Source organism: Sorex fumeus, unplaced genomic scaffold, assembly GCF_029834395.1.
Source record: "Sorex fumeus unplaced genomic scaffold, SorFum_2.1 ptg000008l, whole genome shotgun sequence".
Taxonomy (NCBI): Eukaryota; Metazoa; Chordata; class Mammalia; order Eulipotyphla; family Soricidae; genus Sorex; species Sorex fumeus.
In genome coordinates, this window is record NW_026606065.1 from 12477788 (window position 1) to 12499190 (window position 21403).

Here is a 21403-nt window from a genome sequence, read left to right on the forward strand (position 1 = left end):
CAGCCTGCCTCTATGGCAATTTATCTCTTTTTCTCTCTCTACTTATGAACATTACGGGTTTGCAATACAGATACTGAGAGGCCATCATATTTGGTCCTTTATGTACTTTCAGCACACATCTCCCATTCCAGATAACCCCTTAGTGATCGGGGCTGACTTCTAAACAATGAAGTCATAGCCTTCACTCCTTAATCCAACCACATGAAGAGACTGAAGCAATACTGAGTTTAGAATAAAGTAGAGCAAGCCAGTTATGAAGCCAAATGCCAGAAAGTGGCAAGAAAGAAGCCAAAGGAGCTATAGTGGGCTAAGAAACTTTGAGAGGATCTTGTTAGGATATCACAGGAAATTTGTTTCTGTTCTAAAAAACATATTTCAAAAGGGGATATGTATATGTATACATATATACATATATGGATATATATGGTGGATATGTTGATATGTTGAAATCAGTACCAAATAATTTGAGATCCTAACTTACCCCACAGAATACTTCTTCAAGTTATACTTTCTCACAGTTCCTTCATGGTTCCTGGGTGATGCAGTAGAGTAGAGAGCCCGGCAAGCTACAGAGAGTATTTGATATGCCAGACACAGTAACAACAAAGTCTCCAATGGAGACGTTACTGGGCCCACTCGAGCAAATCGATGATCAACGGGAGGGCCTTTACTTTATTTATTTATTTATTTATTTATTTATTTATTTATTTTACTTTTTTGGGTCACACCCGGCGATGCTCAGGGGTTATTCCTGGCTCTGTACTCAGGAATTACTCCTGGCGGTGCTTGGGGGACCATATGCGATGCTGTAATTGAACCTGGGTTGGCCGCGTGCAAGGCAAATGCCCTACCCGCTGTGCTATCACTCCAGCCCCAAGCAGACAATTTTAAATAGCGCGTTTTTCAGCTCTTCAAGCCTGTGTGCATCCTTGAATATGTATCTCTTACTTGTTTTTATGTCTCTTTGTTCGCTTTTTCCATTCTGGATAAGCTCATGCTCGCTCTCTCTTGAACACATATTCCTTGCTTTATCTCCCCTCATGTCTTTCTACGTAAGTTTCATTCAATAAAAACTATCTTGCTTCACTAAAAAAAATAATAAAAGAAAGAAAGAAGATGAGTGATTTTCACAGTGCTGAGATATTTAAAGGACAATCATAATTTGACCATTTCTGGCACAAATGCTTTGCCCATTATTGCTCTTTCCTGTAAAGAATAGAAAACACATCAAAAGAAAAAGGAATCCAATAGATCAAGCTAAAATATTGCCTCTTAAGAGTGCCATTTATTTGCACTTTTATATTTATAACTTTATTTCATTGATTCTGAGAGAGGGAAAAACTCTGGAGCTCGAAGTTAAATAGGCAAGGTATAGAATGAGGGATCTTTGACCAAGGACCAAATTTACTGCAATTTCTGGCTTGAAATTATATCATAGCCTATGCTATATTTATATAGCTATACAAATTGGGTCTTAAAAACCCACATAAAGAGGAGATAGTCTTCCAAGTTCTTACAAGAAGATGTATTGGGGCAGTTTTGCTGTTGTTGTTACTTTGTGTTTTTGGCTTCACATTTTATAAGAACTATGTAAAATGTAGTATTACTCTGCCTTTCACTGTGGAGGAAGTGGCCTGAGGTTCTATAACTTATGCAAACTTCAGTCCCAACAGTCAGACTCTTGCAAATGTAAAAAAATTGCCTCTTAGGGCCCTATGCTATTTAAACCCAGAACCCAGACATTGTAAGTAATCACCTAACCAGAGATACTGCTATGTTATCCTACTCACCAAACTTAAAGATTTGGTTTTATTACTTCATTTCTGTTACTTTGATATTTCTCTTTTATGCAAACTCATATATGTTTTGTAAAAATGTTTTCTTTATCTATCATTTGCAGGCATATCTTGGAATAATGGAATTTTGATTCAAGACCACCACAATAGAGCAAATGATGCAATGGATATATTTTTAAAATGTACTACTGCATAAATGTTTGGTTTATGCAGTTTGGTTTATACTATCCTCCAGTCTATTAAATGTGCAACAGCATTTGACTTTAATACTGTACATATCTTAATTAAACATGACACAGAGACATGAAGTGAGCAAATGCTTTTGGAAAAAGTAGAGCTAACAGATTTGCTTGAGGTTGTCACAAACCTTCTATAGATATGGCAAATAGCTTTAAGTCTGATTGCTAAATTAAAGATCTATTGAAGGGATGGATTAGTCTTTTCAAGACTACTATTCAAGTAACATTAATAGTGAATAACAGTGCCAGTAATTTCCCAGTAATTACCCCAGAAATACCTAGCTCTTTATAGTCAATGGCAAGAGCCATTTCAACACTCAGCATACAGATAATTTAAAAAGACTACAGAAAGCTGTTAAGAAAAAGATGACAATTTTTTAAATAGCATAGTCAAGAAGTGCAAGTGTATTTACATGCTGCACAAGCTAATTAAAAACTGTATTGACACTTATGGTTTCCTTCATTAGTTTATTGTCCCATTTCCCTCTCCATTTATTCTCCATTTCTTGCTGTTCACTGTTTTTTCGATAAGTCAACTCAAAACCTTTAAGTAATTAAACAAAATAAAATAGAGCCCATGCTTTCCCAGAATAGGAGACTTCTATAGTCCCAAGTCAACTGAATAGCTAACCACGTCACACAAAGGTCACACTTTATCTGGTTTATCCTGCCTGTGATTAAAGATTAAAGTACCACTGTAATTCTGGTATCCCCATTCAATTAAAAAAAAATTCTTTCAGGGGCAGAGACATACTACAGGGGTTAAGTGCTTGCCTTGCAAGCAGCCAACCTGGGGTTTGATCCCTGGCACCATATACACATGGTCCTCAGAGTCTGCCAGGAATGTCCCCTGAATGCAGAGCCAGGAGTTAGCCTTGAGCATATGTGGCCAAAACAAACAAACAAAAAGTTTAAAACACTCCCTAATTCTTCTTTGAAAATTTAAACTTGTTTGAGTAATGTCTTTTTTAGGTCACAATTAGGTCAGTTAGAGATAAGAATTTCAGCCAAATTATTAAACCAGTAAGTCAAAGGCTGTACCAAGAACTATAAGATGGGAAAAATTGACCTTTTCAAACCCAATAATCCTTGGTTATATTTTTGGATACATAACTTCTTCCAAATTCTTGTTGTTACTGTGTTTGGCATATCGAATACTCTCGGTAGCTTGCCGGGCTCTCCGAGAGGGGCGGAGGAATCGAACTCGGGTTGGCCATGTTGGCCACTTGTAAGGTGAACGCCCTACCGCTGTGCTATCGCTCCAGCGCAGCGGGTAAGGCGTCTGCCTTGCACGCAGCCAACATGGCCGACCCGAGTTCGATTCCTCCGCCCCTCTTGGAGAGCCCGGCAAGCTACCGAGAGTATTCGATATGCCAGACACAGTAACAACAAAGTCTCCAATGGAGACGTTACTGGGCCCGCTCGAGCAAATCGACGATCAACGGGAGGGCCTTTTCGAGCAACTTCTTCCAACTCAAAACAGAAAAGTTTTTTACTTTCGTGAGTGAATCCACAAACAAAAAAGAGTTAACATCGGCTATGTGCAACCTACTCCAACAACTATATTTCTATACATGTAACAGTAAACCAGCCTTTCCCAAAGCAGGTGATCCTATCTGATTTGAGGCACAGGAATGATCTAGTATAGAGAGGCTGATTGTGATTGGTTTTAGTTTTCTAAAAAAGGGGACAGCCGACCAAATAAGTGAGAGCCTTTGCTGCAAAATATTATTTTAATAGGAATAAAACAGGATATAAAAATATAATTTCTCTTTTGGAATCCACAATCAATTTTCTTCAGAGAAATATTAACAATAAAGTTTGACGAGCTAGGGAGATAATACAGGAACGCAGGCATTGGCAATGCAGTCAGCCAGACCTGGTTCAATTCCCAACACCACATATTGTTCCCTTAAACTATCAGGGGTCACTGCCGAGCACAGAGCCAGAAACTGCCCCAGAACACTATCAGGTGCGAACCAACGCTCTCCCCAAAATAACATAAAATAAAGGAAATTACAGAATTCAAGAAAACAATAGGAGACGAAGTAAAGTTTGGTCTTGGTTGTAAACGAAAAACGAGAGATAAGCGGGCATATAAAAGAATGGGGTGTGACACACCAATGCTGATTGAAAAAAATGTATTATGTGTAAGAAGGGATAACATGCTAATCAATCAAAAGGATCATGGAAGGTAAGTCTGTGAGAACAATCTAGAACTACACTGTGAGGGCTAATGGAGGAGCTTAAACTGCTGAATTTCATTCTCTTGGAAATGATGGCCTAATCTGTAACTTCTACCACCAACTGAAATAACTGGCAGTTAGGATAGTAACAATTACACTTCTCCCAGTTTCATCTAATTTGCAAAATCATCCTTTTCCATCTCTGCCTCATGTGTGGGTTCCCAGAAATTATGCAGCTAGACAGAATTTACATCTACGGGTCAATCCAAACGTTAATTGAAATTATTTAGGTTAACATTCTAAAATATATGTATGCAATTATTGATTCTCCCCCCAAACCCTAAGTTGAATCATTCTGGATCATAGGTTGAGTCATTTTTGGATCCTTTATCCAGTTAAACATTTCTCCAAATAAAAATACCCACCTTTTTGGCGGGAAGGTCATATTACAAAACAAAAATTTTTAAAAAAATTATGAAACAACCAGCACTTCACATTTTATGCAGGGTATGCCCTAAAATTTAGAAATGCTCATGAAAACTAATACAGTTTAGCTTATAACTCTGGTTATAAAATGGAATGATCAGAAGAAATCCTTATAGTCATATCAATGCTCAAAACTCCATCTTGAACAATTGAAATAAAATTCTGGTCTTGGGGCTTGAAGGTTAAAATGTAATATAATCTAACATTTTCTGACTCCTCTAGTGATTAAACGTGCAAGGAATTAACCTAAAAGTTCTTAATTCATATGTACATTAAATTGCACAGGGACACTGTGCTGCATGACTAAATCAGAATCCCCAGCACTTACGTTTTTAAAAAAGCTCTCCGAAAGATTCTAAACTCTATCCATGGGACTGGATCACTGATTCTAAACTCTATCCATGGGACTGGATCACTGACAGAATACATTCCCATTCACTCACAGTGTTGCCCATTGTAAATCAGCATATGAAAGAACTGGGATTAAAACTGTTCCCTTGAGAAACTAACACCCAAGAATGGCAGAGATTAGTACCAGGAATTTTACTCCATGACTTGGGGGCCAACCACACATACTAGGGAAAAGGGAGCTCAGATAAAGAGGGGAACACCAAATAAAGGTGTTGGGAGGACCCTCCCAGGATGGGAGAAGCATGCTGAAAGTAGACTATAGACCAAAGATGATTGCCACTCAATGTTTCTTTTGCAAACCACAACACCCAAAAGGAAAGAAAGAACAGAGGGGAATGCCCTGCCATAGAGGCAGGGTGGGATTGGGGGGGGATAGGGGGTAGGAGGGATACTGGGATGCGTGGTGGTGGGAAGTGGGCACTGGTGGAGGGATGGTATTTGATCATTATATAACTGAAACCCAAGCACAAAAATGTGTAAGTCTGCGACTGTACCTCATGATGTCTCACTATTAAAAAATTTTTTTAATTAAAAAATGTTCCCTTGATAGGCAACTTCGAAATTATTTTCCTTCCACAGTTTTAAAGCATAGAGTCCACAGGACAATGGACAGACTCTCTTACTAGATTGTGACACTGGTTTTCCCTGACCAAAGTATTACCTCAACTCTAACATGAAACTTGGGAATTCTGGCTCTCTTTCTACTTCTTGTAGCATGTATTATCAAAGTATTCTCTTAGGTGTTAGTGAAATAAAAACATTTATTGAGCACTTGTTATCACATAAAATCGCACAGTGCCTTACCACAGTACTTCCTTCTGACTTCATTGAAGCTGCTTCATGTACAGTTATTATCCCTAGATCCTAAAATGATGCAACTTGGAGTTTAGAAAGGATATGGTTACAAAAATTCTGAAACCCATCCAAGGTGCTTATTCCTGGGCTGTTTCTAAAACTATGTGTCTGTGACCGTGGTAATGGATTCTCTTCAAAATGTAAGTCGTCAATAAAATTCTTGTGAAGGTAAATGTCAGACAGTTTTTATCATCTATGTATAGAAACATGTAGAGGTCATGGAGTTTCTATTTCATGAACTAAACTGTGTATTTGACAAAAACCCTTATGAAGTCTCACCCCATGAGTCTCAGAATGTTGGATAGGTATATGAAAATAAGTTATGATGAGACCATTAGGATGAGCCCTGAGTCAATATGATGGCAGTCACAGAACAAGGAAAGACAATGTGAAGACTCTCAAAATAGATGGCCATCTTAAGAGCAGAGGAAGTGAAGGCTGAAACATGCCCTCTCTCCCCTCTCTCTACATGATCCTCAGAAGAAAACCAGCATTTGACTGCACACATACTAGCCTTTAAAGTGAGAAAACACATTTCTGTTCTTATAACATCTGGGGAATCATGACAAAAATTGGTAACAGTGAAACTGTGAAAGGTTTTTGAGCACATTAAGACCAAAATATAAATGAAGGGACTGAGGATGTGGCTCAGTGGGAAGCGTTCTTGCCTTGTATGTCTGGAGCCCTATTCCACCCACTGCTATAAAAACAAATTTACAAAAACGAATTCAAATCAACCACAAAATGGATCTGAGTTGTTTCTGGCAGCACTCATCCATGTTGTTGCATTTCTTGGGTAAAGACAGTGAATGGAAAAAAAGTGTAAGTCCTGGTTTAAACCAACCATTCCATAATACCTTGTTATGGCAGCCCTGGGAAACCCAACCATTGTTACCACATCTTGGATACACCAGTCTTGGTTACCTGTTTTAAAATTTGACATGGAAACAGCTGCTTTTAAAGAGATTCAGCTGGAGTTCAGTTTGCTAGGCTGAATTAGACACTCATAGAAGATGGCTGGAGTGATAGCACAGCGGGTAGGGCAATTGCCTTACAATGTGGCAGACCCGAGTTCAATTCCTCTGGCCCTCTCAGAGAGCCCGGCAAGCTACCGAGAGTATTCTGCTGCACTGCAAAGCCTGGCAAGCGACCCGCCACGTATGTGTCTGCCCAATCAAATCGATGAACAACGGGAGGACAGTGCTACAGTGCTGCAGAAGATGGCTATAGCTATTCAATCCAGAAAAGCAGTAAGAATCTAAGTGTGCCTACAATATATTGAGAGTAAGGTAGAAGGTAATATCCGAGTATACATCATAGAAGGTGGCATCAGGGAACTCAGTATCTTGGCACCCTCCCTTTATTATCTGAGTGGGAACTAGTGGAGGCAAAGAATAAAGTTCTAGTTCTAAAGAAACCAGAGCTTTAGAAGTCAAATCAGTCACGGATTCATTTAGCAATGAAAATTAGACACATACCTGATCTCAGGAAGACATTAAGGTGTTACGATTTGAGCCAGAGTAATAATAGGTGAACTAACAACATTCTAGTATTTAGAGGGTCTAGCTTGGGTCGGAGACAAGGAGAAGTTCCAAACTCTTCCAGTTGCAAACAGAAAGTAGTTTGGGACAAAGAATGAAACTGATATGACCATCAATATTGTCTCCTTCTCTGTTCAACAGTGTGTGAAAGGAGAAATTTTTATTTGCTTCTGACGTCTGTCCGAGGTCTAAGACTGCCATTCTGCTAAACTGAACCAAAAGCAAGGACAACCTTTTCTTTCACTGGATAAAATGGGTCAAAAACACTGCAGTATGATTCTGCATTTTAAAAGGATACTGAAGAACAACTTTCTGAGATAAAGGAGGTGGCAGTGAAATCTTCAGCATCAAATTTTTCTCTTAAATACTCTAACTCATAAATGTTTACCCTTAAAGTGACCTACAGTTATACATAAGTTAAAATATTCTATATTAAAACCTTCAGCACACAGTATATATAAAATTCATATAATTTTAAATGATTTTTAAGTTTCATAAATAATATATTATTTAGTTTCCACGTTTTTTAGTTTCTCCTGATTCAAAAATAGGAATCTTTTAGCTATACCAAATGACTAATATCTCAAGCTATGGATTAATTTGGAAGAGATATTATTGAATATAATCAAGTTAGATTTATAGACTTAATTTATTTTCTTTTTATAGAATTTACTTTAGTCATAATTCCAGTTTTAGAATCAAGAAGTTATCTCAGTCATTTATATATGAGGCAAAGAATGTAACTCAAAAGAAACACATAATTTTCACTTTTCTTAATGCATATAATTAGAAATTAGGAATTAGCATGATAACTCAGACCACACAGTTTTTTACGTATTCCCAATGTCTCACTAAGATTTTAATTGCATAGATGATTAAAACAGCTAATATACATTCTTTATCTATTGTAAGAAGAAAATTGTTCTCAGACTCCCTCCAAGGTATTTAAAGGAAAGCACTTTATTTCTCTCTAGATCAGTGGTTAAGAGGGTGAACTAAATTTATTTTTATCTCAGAAATACAAGTTAGTTGTCTCACACTCCTTCTATGCTTATTCTCAAACCTGTTCTTGATAATATCAAAGAAGACCAGGCCAGGTATAACCAGTTGGTATTGGCAAATGTGTCAACCTATCTAAATGCTGACACTAGCAATTTCTTTCTTCTGCAAAGACTGAGAAGGCAAATTAAAGTACTGAGTAGAAGAAAAACTTGGTTTAAATTGAGAAGTGGAGACAGAGGTATATATGAGTGTTCACCAGACTCTAAGTGAAAATGGACCAAGGAAGAAATACACAAAAAGAAAAGGTCAAAGAAATGATGCGAGCTCTTCTGAGAGACCTAGTATGGACTAGGGTTTTTGTTTTCAAAATCCAATAGTTTTATTTGGGCTCGTAAATATATATATATGTACATATGTATATACACATATATATATATATTGCTTTTTGGGTCACACCCAGCATTTCACAGGGGTTACTCCTGGCTCATACACTCAGGAATTACTTCTGGCAGTGCTCGGGGGGCCATATGGGATGCTGGGAATCGAACCCGGGTCGGCCATGTGCAAGGCAAATGCCCTACCCTCCCTCTGTGCTATTGCTCCAGACCCACATTTCTACATTTACATACAATTAATTCTACATTTATGTTACTAAAAATTTTAACAAGACCTTACCAGTTTTACCTTTATTTAAAAATGGACAAAAAAATATAGATAAGTTCTTGTTTTACAATAAATAGAAAAATCAACATTTGGTGTTCCAAATTGAAAGTACTGAAGCCGGAAAGGCAGTACAATGTAAGGCCCTGCTCGTGGCTCACTCAGTTTGATCCCAGGCAACAAATATGGTCCCCTGAACTGTGCGAGGAATGGCCCTAAGCACAGAGCCAGTAGTCTCTGAGTACCACTGGGTGTGGCCCCCAAACAAACAAGAAAACACATAAGAAACAAATAAAGTATTATGTGAGCACTAGGCAATAAAATGCTGAACTTATAAAGAATACTTCCATTCTTACTTTTATGACAAAAAAGCATCATGAAATGCATGGATAATTTAATTATTTTTGTACACGATTGCTGCAAGCGTTCCAAACTCTTTTTGTTTCCATGTACCCATACTTTATAGTCAACAGTTCACACAGTTCACAACATGTACCATGATTTACACCCTGAAACTCTCTATATTTAGGAGGTAAACTCCAAACCAGTTATCAAGGTCCTAAGTCTTCCTTTTCAAGCAATAATTGATACAGTCATTTGCAGATTTTGTTTCTTAGATTACTCTTATGAATATGTTTCTAAATGAACCACACAAGGGCTGCAAAACAATAAATGGACATATTTATAGATTGAACTTAGAAATCCAGGGAATGCTTTGAAAGTTCAAAGGCATAATTAATTTGTTATATGTTCTCAGTTTATTCAAAATCCACAGGAAGATAACAAACAGGAAGTCTCTCCTGCTATCTAATACCGAACTCTTCTTCCAATTTATTTTGTCACATCTTTTAAAACTCTTAAACTACGTATTTCTATGATTAAAACAATAATGTCTCCATGTTTCTTCTTTAACCAACCTTCCCTTTTCTCCTCTACCTGGGCACTATTCTGGTCTCTTTCTTACTTTTACTCTTCATTACTCAATTCCTATGAAGCAAAATCTTAACCTGACCTTAACTCAATGGATTATATTAAAATTGCTTTTAAATCCACCGCTATCTTAAATGCAAAATTTATATCACAGTATTTATCCTATACTGAATATTTTATATTAGTTAATGTTTACAACCTAAGAGACAAAAGATGCGCAACTTCTGCCAGTTGGCAAGTAGCGATATGAACAACACTCACACTGAGAAATGTGAAGACAAGAAGTTGGGCTCTGCCTTTAGACAGAACTGTTAACAAGACAGAGGTCACTACAAATCCCTCTGTGTGTCTGTGGGTGTAAAATTATTCTATACACAAAGATTATAATTGATTAGAATCAATTATATATAACATACCTCATATTCAGTTTATAATCTGATTCTAAGATATCTTTTCTTTCAGATACCATATGACGTGTTATCTTTATGAGTGGATAGCACATAATAAAATCATATCACCATATACAGAGGTAATGTTTGTACAGGGCTGGGGAAACAGCTCAGAGTCAGGTTTGATCCCTGACACCATCTGGCTTGCCAAGCATGGCCAGGAACAGCCCCAAACACCCAGTCAGGAATAGTCTTTAAGCACTACAAAGTGTAGTCCACCCCCAAAGAAAATGTCTTTGAAACATGTTAAAAGTATATTTTATTCAAAATTAACTTTTTGGGGGGTGGGAGGAGTTTGGAGCACACCAGCAGACTATGGCCTTACTGCTGGCTCATCATTCAGGGATCACTCCTGACTGTCCTCGGAATACCATATGAGATGCCAGGGAACAAACCTAGGTAGGCCTTGTACAAGGCAAGTGCCCTGCTTGCTGTACCATTTCTCATACCCCACGAATGATCTTTCAAAACTTATGTATCTCAAAAGAATGAAAGCTCTATGAGCACATGGACCATATTTACCTTTTTACTAACCTCAGTATATTCACGGATAGTGCTAAATACCTATTTGCTAATAAATCTACAAAGCAACTCAACACAATAAAATAGTAAATCAGTGTTAGGAAAAGTACACAATCATTTAGTAGTTACCAACTCTATGTCACTGTTACAGTCTCTATGTTTGTACCTCTCCCAAGTGAATATATTGAAATCTTTTCAGTCAAAGAGCTTTAGGAAGAATGGGCTTCAGGGGTTACTTAGATCACTTTGAAGCCATCACAAAGGGGAGTGATACTCTTATGAAAGGAACCTTTCCCCCATGCAAGAAAACAGCAAGATGAAGACTAAGAACTGGGTTGAGAAACTTCATCAGAAGACAACCAAGCGCCTTCATCTGTACTTCCCAGTCTCCAAAAAGTAAGTAAATTTCTGTTTTTCATAAACTCTCCAGTCTTGGGTATTTTGTTGCAGCTGCCTAAATGAGCTAAAAAAGTTAGACATTGTATTAAATGTTTAATTTATATGTGTAACTGATAAATGGAAGTACGTAAATGGGATATAGTTATAAACATTATTTTTAGTTTCTCCTTTAAATTTTATTCCATGCAGATATCTTTCCTTAGCACTGAAACTCACAACATGCGTCCACTGTATCCTAATAAATCTCTTTCCAAATCATTCCTTTCCTTTTACCCTACTGGAATATATGACATAAGACTCTCTTACCTTTTCTTTTCCTTAATTGTGTGTGTGTGTTTACCCCATACAGTTAACTGGTTTTCAAACCCTAGCACTTCATGTTTCCTTGAGAACCAAAAGGAGTGATCTCTGAGCACAGAGACAGCAGTAAATCATGAGCGATGCAGAGTGGCTCCAAAGATTTCTTTATGAGGGACAGAAAGACACTACAGTGGATACTACAATGATACTACAATGGATAAGGCACAATGGATACTACAGTGGGTAAGGCACTTGCCTTGCAAGTATATGACGTGGATTCTATTCCCAGTGCCACATACAGTCTCCCAAGCACTAATATCTAGACACAGTCACCAGGACTGATGCCTGAGCACAGAGTCAGGAGGAGGAAGAGATGGTGTAGTGGTAACATAATTAGGACATTAGCCAAGAGTCTTGAACACTTTGGGTAGTTGTGGAGGCGAGATTATCAAAACTAAGTTCCAATACTATTGTAAGCAGGTGACCCAAATGATAATCATTTTTTAAACAACCAGTTTGCTAAGGTTTGCCAGATGGGGGAGGAAGGGGTGTGAGGTGGCACTGGGGCACTGACAGAGGAGTGTGTTGTGCGATGATGGGTTTCTACAACATTTCAGAACTTTGTATGTCAGAAACAGCTTTGTAAATCACGGTGCCTAAATCTTTTAAAAATCAAACCCAACAAAGCTCCTGCACTCACTCCAAATTTACAACCTTAGTTATGTTTTAAAATCCCCCATCAGAACAAACAAGAAAACCTCAAACCCATTTGATGTGAAAGTAAGTCTGAGCGCCCCAACGTGCCCCTTTCCCCCCATTCAATGAACTGGGATAGAATGTCTGGCTCTCTGCACAAATTCAAGATACACTGCAATAATGACCTGACACAATGTAATCCTTCTGAAATGAGTACAGTGAATTCGGTCACCACCCATTTCACTGTGTCCAAAGACAGAGATCTCTCTATTGACATAGCTAAGTCTGTGTCTCTACGCCTCTCTCTCTCTCCGTCTGTCTCCCCGTCCATCTGTCCGTCTCTCCGTCCGTCGATCCACCTTTTCCTCCGTCCATAGATCAGCCCACGCATCCCTCTCCACTGGCGCTGAGCCCTCTTAGGCTCTCATCTCTCTGCAACTTTCTTTTTCTTTCTTTCTTTCTTTCTTTCTTTCTTTCTTTCTTTCTTTCTTTCTTTCTTTCTTTCTTAAAACAGGACCTACTTTATTTATTACAGTCTCACCCTAAACAGAATAACAACAACAACAACAGAACGACAGCCAGTATAACTTCAGGACTTGATTCCTCTTGCCTATTCACAAACATTTGTTAGAAAAAAAAAATCGACACATGAGCACGTTATCTAGAAGAATTTTAGCAAATCGTTGCCACGAAACAACCAAGGACAGAAATTCCGTTCCAGCATCTAGTAGCATAGAATTTTTTTTCCCCCTCTGGATCTAAGACTATTTGTATAAGTCAAACCTGCAGGCAGTTTTGCCTTGATATCTATAGTCGCTCTTCTGACAAACGTTTCCAGGATCTCTGCAACTTTCTAGCAGACGGCACTGCCCCGCCAAGCGCGCGCATCGTGCCCCGGGGCAGCCCAGCACACCCGCTCCGGGGTCCCGGGGCCCGACCCACCCACCTCCCGGCGGCGGACAGCAGCATCCGGGACCGCAGCGTCCGGGACAGCAGCATCCCAGGCAGCAGCATCCCGGGTAGCAGCATCCCAGGCAGCAGCATCCCGGGTAGCAGCATCCCGGGCAGCAGCATCCCGGGACAGCAGCATCCTCGGGAGGATGCTCCCGCGGCCGGCCCCGCCCCCCGTACCTTTCTCGCTCACGCTCTCGCTCTCCAGCTCCACGTCCTCGCAGCTCGTGTACTCGGGCGTGGACACGCCCTCCTCCTCGGAGCTGCTCACCGACATCTGCCGCTTCTTGCCGCCGCGGCGGACGCGGTGCGGCTTGGGCGGCGACGGCCGCACGGACTCGGACTGGTCGGAGCTCAGCGAGTCGTTGCGCAGCATGCTCTCCGCCTTCTCGCGCTTGGCCTTGCGCAGGAGCACGGCCGAGCTGGGGTCCAGGCGGCTCTGCTTCCGCAGGGGCTCGGGGCCTTCGGCGGGGGCCGGCGGGCCCGGCCTGGGCGCCGCAGCGCTGGGGCCGGGGCCCGGCTTGGCGCCCGGCGGCGCCCTGACCTCCGCGGTCCTCTCGGCCGGGCCGCGCGGGCCGGCCTGGCTGTCGGGCGGCGCGGCGGCCGCCTCGGTGCGGGGCAGCGCCACGTCGCTGTGGCGCCGCTCGTGCCGGGCGCGGGACACCCGCGCGTGCATGCGCATCTGCTGCTCCTCGGGCGGCGGCTTCACCGGGTAGCGCGCCAGGTTCGGGTCGCTGCGGTACCGCGTCTGGTACTCCTCCTCCTTCCTCTGCTTCTCGTCCGCCGCCGCGCCGGCGTCGCGCTTCGCGGCCACGTCGGGGGAGTCCTGCGAGCGCCCCTTCTCCAGCCTCCGGCCCTCCCGCCTCTCCCGGCGCTCGCGCTCCTCCGGGGGGCCCTCGGCGGGCGGCGCGGCGGCGCCCTTGGGCGCGCGCCTCCTCTCGCTGCTCTTCGGGGCGCCTTTGCCGTCGGGTTCCGAGACCCCGGGCGTTTTCTTCCTGCGGGACACAAGGCAAGGTCAGGGAGAGCACGGGATGGGGCGCCCGAGCGAAATCCGGGCCGAACGGAGAGGCCTTCGCTTCCCAGATTTGCACTCTTTTTAGTCGTTGCATGCCCCGTCGGTAAGAGATAGATAGGGCCCCCCCCTGAAGCCTTTCTGCCCCTCATCGAGTCTCGAACTGCTCACTCCTTTGCATTCGACTCTATTCGGAGTCTTACGAACATTGCCTGTTTATTAATTTCATCATCATTATCATCATCATCATCATTATTATTTGCTTTTTGGGTCACACCCAGCCATGCACAGGGGTTACTCCTGCTTCATGCACTCAGGAATTACTCCTGGCGGTGCTCAGGGGACCATATGGGATGCTGGGAATCGAACCCCGGGAGGGCCGTGTGCAAGGCAAATGCCCTACCCGCTGTGCTATCACCCCAGCCCCAAACATTGCCTGTTTAGAATTGTTTGCTTTTGTTTCTGTTTTGCTTTTTGGAGCCCACACCTGGAGGTGCTGCTCCGGGCCTCAAGCCAGGCTCAGGACTCATTTCTGGAAATGCTGGGGGAGGGGCCGTATGCAGTGCCGGGAATCCACCAGGTTCTACCATATACAAGGTGGATACTTGAACCCTGAATACTCTCTCTGACCTCTGCATGGTTGGGATTCTTATAAATCAGTTAAGTCAACAAAAGGCCTTGTTTAACTCAAATAAGCATACAGTGTGTTAACCTCTGTGAATCAAAAACTACTTCAATGAAAAGTATAACTGTCACTGTCACAGTTCTCCCGTTGTTCATCGATTTGCTCGACCGGAACCAGTAACTCTTCATTGTGACACTTGTTACTGTGTTTGGCATATCGAATACTTCACGGGCAGCTTGCCAGGCTTTGCCGTGGGGCCAAGATACTCTCAGTAGCTTGTGGGGCTCTCTGAGAGGGGCAGAGGAATCGAACCTGGGTTGGCCAGGTCGGCCTCATGCAAGGCTATGCTATCATGCTAAGGCTATGCTATTGCTCCAACCCAATGAAAAGAAAAAAATACAATATTAAAAACTGGCTCAAAAAGAACAAATTATCAGTTCAAACTTAAATATGGCCTTGATAAGATATTTGGACCCATACACATTATCTTTTGCTATAACATAATTTTCAAGAAATGTGAATGCTATATTTCAGAAATCAAGTCTAATGATATTTCAATAGAATAAAATACTTTTGAGATCAAGTGCAATCAAACTTTTTATAGGGGGTTGATTAGAAAAAAAAAGTTACTGAACCTTAGCTCTCATTTATAGTCATTGGACAAAAATAGTAGAAGTATCGAAAATTTTGATAATAGCACAGCGGTAGGGCGTTTGCCTTGCATGCAGCCAACATGGCCGACCCAAGTTAGATTCCTCCGCCCCTCTCGGAGAGCCCGGCAAGCTACGAGAGTATCTCGCCTGCACGGCAGAGCCTGGCAAGCTCCCCGTGACGATTCGATATGCCAGACACAGTAACAACAAAGTCTCCAATGGAGACGTTACTGTTACTGGGCCCACTCGAGCAAATCGACGAACAATGGGAGGGTCTTTACCTTTACCTTTACCACTTTCTCTACCTCTTCCATCTGTCTCATTAAGTTCAAAGGAAGAATACAGTTTTGTGTTCTATTTTTCTCTTCACCCTGTCAAAGCCTCTAGCAAAATATGAAATAAAAGATGAATGTTTGACACTTGCAGATTTTTTTTCATTTAGTTGCCTTTCAATCCTTTACTGTAGACTGGAGTCCAGTACCAAAAGTAGTTGAACTGGCTAAACATTTTGACACTATAGATTTATTATACACTTAAAGGCAATCTGGTCCCAGAGACAGTACAGGGATGTTTGCCTTGCATGAGGTCAACCTAGGTTCTTTCCCTGGCACCACACTGGACACCGCCCCTCCCGTCAAGCACCGCCAGGAGTAACCCAAACATAGATCCAAGAGTAAGCCCTGAGTACAGCTGGGTGTGATCCAAAAATCAAAGTTAAAAGAAAATGTAGGCACCTGGGATTCTGTTCATCTGAATCCATAGGAGTGAGCTTTCCGGGGGAACACATTTTATTGGAGGTCCAAAGGCAGATAAAATTCACACCAAAAAAAATGGTGGGAAACTTAGAAGTTAACCGAAGGGAAATTCCTATTTTGATTTAACAAAGCAATTATGTCTACTATAATGGCATACGCCTAAAGAGGAACTGAAGGTGGTGGAGATGGGGGAAGCGAAAGGTTTTCATATGGCAGAATAAAGCAGAACAGAAGCATAACAAATTTTATTTGTGGCATTAGATTGCATGACCCTTTGAAGTAAAAGGAATTTTTCACTGGAACACATAATTTCATTTTTCCCAATGTAAATAGTTCATTATGAGCATAACTACTATCAAATAGTTTTCATAAAAACATGGTGATTACACTGCAAATACTTAGTATCTCATAAGGTATAGCTGCCCTCATTAGAAGTATACAGGAGTTTACTTTTCTTAAAATGCTCATAAATAATGCTTACCTTGCGAAGTTGATATGAGGATTAAAGGAGCACCATCTGTGAAAATGCCTTATGAAATGGTAATATTAGGTAAATTGGAGTTCCCCAGCCTCTCTTTTGTTTCACTGATGGCACCTTTATTCAACTCTATCTTTAATTATTCACTTTTCAGTAGCTCTTGATGAGTGTGTGGAAAATATGACCAATAATGTTACAATAATATAGAACTTCTATTTTTTCAGTCATACCACTGTGAAGCTGTCTAACCCTAATGCCACCTATATTTACTTTCCTCCTAATCTTCCACTCACCTATTAGTTTCCTAATTATTTATAGAATCATTAGGTAATTTATGCAATAAAAGGGCATATGTTCTCGTCAATCTCCTTAAAATTTCACATGAAATCAAATGAGATGAAATCTCATATTAAAATTAAAATCTCAGACATTCAAAACTGAAATTGAATTTTGTTTTCTTCAGGTCAAAAGAAAAATTCTTAGTTTTTCTTAGAAACTTTATAGGTTCAAATTTTCTTTCCTTCCTTCCTTCCTTCCTTCCTTCCTTCCTTCCTTCCTTCTTTCTTTCTTTCTTTCTTTCGTCTTCTTTTTTTTGGCTTTTTGGGTCACACCCGGTGATGCTGAGGGGTTACTCCTGTCTCTATACTCAAGAATTACTCCTGGCAGTGCTCAGCGGACCATATGGGATGCTGGGGATCAAACCCAGGTTGGCTGCGTGCAAGGCAAATGCTCTCTCCACTGTGTTATCACCCTATCCCCATCACATTTTCTTACTTAAAGCTATTATTTTCTGATCAATTCCAAAGAGCACCTTCAATATTTTTGTATGGTCTTCATTGTCTCATCCACGATTGTTATCTAATACTATTAACTTTACTTTCAAGGAGTTACTGTATCCTCTCTTCTCCTAAAGCAGTTTTGGTTCACTCATTAAATCATCTTTTGATATTCCCTTCTAGTCTAGCTGTTGAATGATTCTTGCCTATGCATAACACTTAGAAGGTACCTCTTCTCTGAGACTCCCAAAGAACTATATATACTTTGACTTCGATAAAAATTAGACTTTGGCACAGTTGTCCTAGAATTAGCCTTCCTTGCAATATTTTATGCTCTCCTCCTAGGATTTATGAGAAGAGGGGATCACATCCTAGTCTTCGTGCCCTCTAGATCCTGGTACAGGGAACAGACTGTTGGCTTATAGTGAATATATAGGGCTATTGGCTTGTATATAGCTTCATTCATTGAATTCCTCCCATATGGCAGCTTCTGAACACAAGTTCATATTTAATCCCTGCCACAGCACTCTTAAGAGAGTTGTTCCTCCCTAATGTAGCAAGACCTTTGATGGGAATACAACGGCAGTATAATGTTGAAGTCCTTGATCATCTTAAATAGATTATTTCCTTTGAAAATGGAATAAAAGAACCTTTCTTAGAACATATTCTCTTTCAGAGGAGTAAATAAGAGTTATACAAATAAAAGAAACCAAACTTAATCCTAATGAAATCATGTGCTCCAAACTACCAGCCTCATATGGAGAAAGGACTTGTGTTTGATAGCACTATCACCTTCTACATAGCATTCTCTGATCATAATACGTCTTTTGAATGAATGAATCATTAAATGGAGATAAGTTATCTGATTGTGTTGGTCCATACTTAAAATCTCAGTGATCTTTCATTATCCCTAGGATAAAAATTTATAATACATAAACTGTACAAAAGACCCGACCTGAGCCCTGGAACATTACGAGCTGCCTCTCCCCTTTCCTCCTCTGTATTCTTTAGCCATAAGGGTACATTCTAAGTGCTTGCCTAGACCTCTTCCCTCAAGTCATGTGCCTATGTGTGCACTGGAAGTATTCATCCTACCTTTCACCTCCTTGTTTTATTTTCTGTTCACTTTTAAGGGTTTGGCATACAAGAAATGTGCTCAAAGAAGACTTTACACACATGCCTTCTCTTAAGATACACTTTCAATTAAAAGACTAATTCTCGATGTGAACACATGATAAAATATTTTTCTCCATCCGGTGTCTACTTTTTCATAGTTTCCCTGTCAGTCATCATGTTATATAACTCTCAATGTTAGAATTTCAGGCTGGAGAGATAATTGCATGCGACCAACCCTGGTTTGACCATCAGCACCACATGTTCATAAGATCGCATGAACACTAGGGGTCACTCCTGAGCACAGAGCAAGGAACAGTCCTTGAGCACTGCAGGGTATGAGCCTAACGTGCCCCTCTCCCATCAGAAAAAAAGCTAATAAATTTTTAAAAAATAATTACAAGTACCCCTGTTAATTTCAGGTAAATTAATCAGGTGAGTCACTCATGTATTCTGGAATGACCAGAGAAGCTTTTCAACTAAGGTCTCCTAAGGAAGGATGCATTCCAGAGTGACTAGGGTGCTTATTGTACTTTCTCCCCTAGAGAGAGCCTGAGAAGTACTCCACATATTTCTCCTAAGAGCAGTAATAATCACTGCTCACTCTCAATACAAAACCTTGCCTTTGGTTTACAGGATTATTATTACCTCTCTCTGGGAGGTTCACTTCTAGACCTGGAGGCAGCCTGCTTCTGGTCGAGTCCCACTGCTGGCTGTGAGGGCTCAGCCCCTTTACTCCTGTCTGGTTGTGCGCCGCGAGGAACTGTGTCCTGCGAGGAGGCAGCCGTGCTCAGGGGTGTCTGAGACCTCGATCTCTCTTGGAGCCGTGCTTTCTTTTCTCTGGGTACCTCAGAACCAGCACCTGTAGCTGTGTCACTTAGAGTTCCATCCTGACTTGGCTGTTGAGGGCCGCTTCCAAAGAACCATGCCCCAGATTTAGTTAAGATTTCTTGTTGCTTTCGACATAAATTGCATACCCACATAACCTATTTGAAGAAGAGAAAACAATATGAATTTTCTATGCTGTTTAGAAATAACTTATCTTCTATGTATTTTAGGAAAAAGGAATAACTGCCATTTTCAATTATCTTAGTAAATTTTCTGTGAAAATTATCCTTGTGCAGTTATGGTAAAGTAGATGAACGCTTTGGTTGGGATCCATTTGAATCAAAGTACCTTGAAGTAGTAGTGAGAGTAGTGTGGTCTCTTTGGCTTGGCATTTCTAGTTCCACGATTCTGCATTTACTTTTGCCATGTAGCTAGTCTTCATATGGTGTGTGACTGACTAGGAAGCTTTTGTACATTAGTGAAAATTGTCCTAAGCAGGATGGTAAATTAATTAGAAAAATAGTAGTAGAAAAAAATCAAAGTTTTGGTAAATCTATACAATATTTGTTTACATAACCCTCACTGTGTAAGGGTTTAAAAGATATATGTTGTCTTAAAATCCATTATCAAAGCTGGTACTAAAATACTTAAAGAAAATATTTTAAATTTAGGTATAAAAGAGGTGAAGCTGTACATTTTCTTTAGTTCATTAGCCATAAGCCCACTTCAGATATATGTATGTGATAAAATTTAATTATGCATGTAACATTTATCTATGTATGGATTTACTAAAGTATATCCATCTGAAGTAGTTTACTCATATATGATTACTCCAATTAGGAGAGTTATATTGGAACAATCATTTGGAAACTATCTACTGATAAATTTATGATAGATTATTATAGAAAATAAATCTATATGGTCACCTCTTGATAATAAATACTAAGAGTGAAGATAATAGAAATAATGAATAATGATAACAGAAACTACTAGCAGCCACAGAATTGAAACGAGTGCCTGTAGTCTCATCAGCCTTTTCTTCAAATAGTAGCAGAACCTGTTTGTGTGTGTGTGTGTGTGTGTGTGCGTGTGTTATGATTTCACCTTGTTGCCTAAGTTGATTTCCGCTGAGCATATTTTTTTCATAATTCATAGCACAAAATCTGATTACCAAACTATAGGCCCTCAGTTTCACAAATACTGACTTGGTCAATTATTACTCAAAAATTTAACGATCAATAAATCCTAAAGACACACAGTAATAAAATATGGAAACAGTCAAGAAGAAACTTTTTAACTTCCAGTGGAGAAATATGCTACTCAAAAGATTCAGAGGGATTGAGTAAAATCTATTTAAAAAAAAGAAAGAAAAAATAAAACTAAAAGCCAAATTGAGAATTTAAAAAAAAAAGGTAGAAAAAGAATTATCCAAAGTGCAAATACAGCAAATAAACTTTTTAGAAGTGCCACATTCTGGGAACAAAAACGAAAATGAATTCAAATATGGGGAAAATTCAGACAGGAAAATATTGCCTATAAAATGGTTAAAATTTAGTTTGCTAAAGTTTTCTCCACTTTTTGATGTCATTAAGTACAGAATATAAGTATCAAAAAAGCAAGAAGTATAGAATGTATACAATATAGTATAACTGATGTTATATAATTCCCATTTATTAAAATGTTGTGAGATGAACGATACATTGATTAAACCTATAACCAAAAAAAGGCATTCAGCCTTAT

The 21403-nt window shown here is 40.1% G+C and overlaps 1 protein-coding gene across 24 annotated transcripts in view; it reads right to left on the bottom strand.

Moving 5' to 3' along the window:
- Positions 1–21403, bottom strand: part of RIMS1 (regulating synaptic membrane exocytosis 1) — a 518137-nt gene that overhangs the window by 201928 nt on the left and 294806 nt on the right. For 18 of the 24 annotated variants that reach the window (XM_056109989.1, XM_056109987.1, XM_056110000.1 and 15 more), the window contains 2 exons: positions 19484–19821; positions 13604–14418 (listed from right to left, as the gene is read on the bottom strand). In XM_056109989.1, coding sequence (XP_055965964.1) covers positions 13604–14418; positions 19484–19821 — 1153 coding nt within the window. Of the gene's footprint in view, positions 1–13603; positions 14419–19483; positions 19822–21403 lie in introns of those variants that run through there. The other 6 variants (XM_056110006.1, XM_056110004.1, XM_056110003.1 and 3 more) reach the window with 1 other exon arrangement.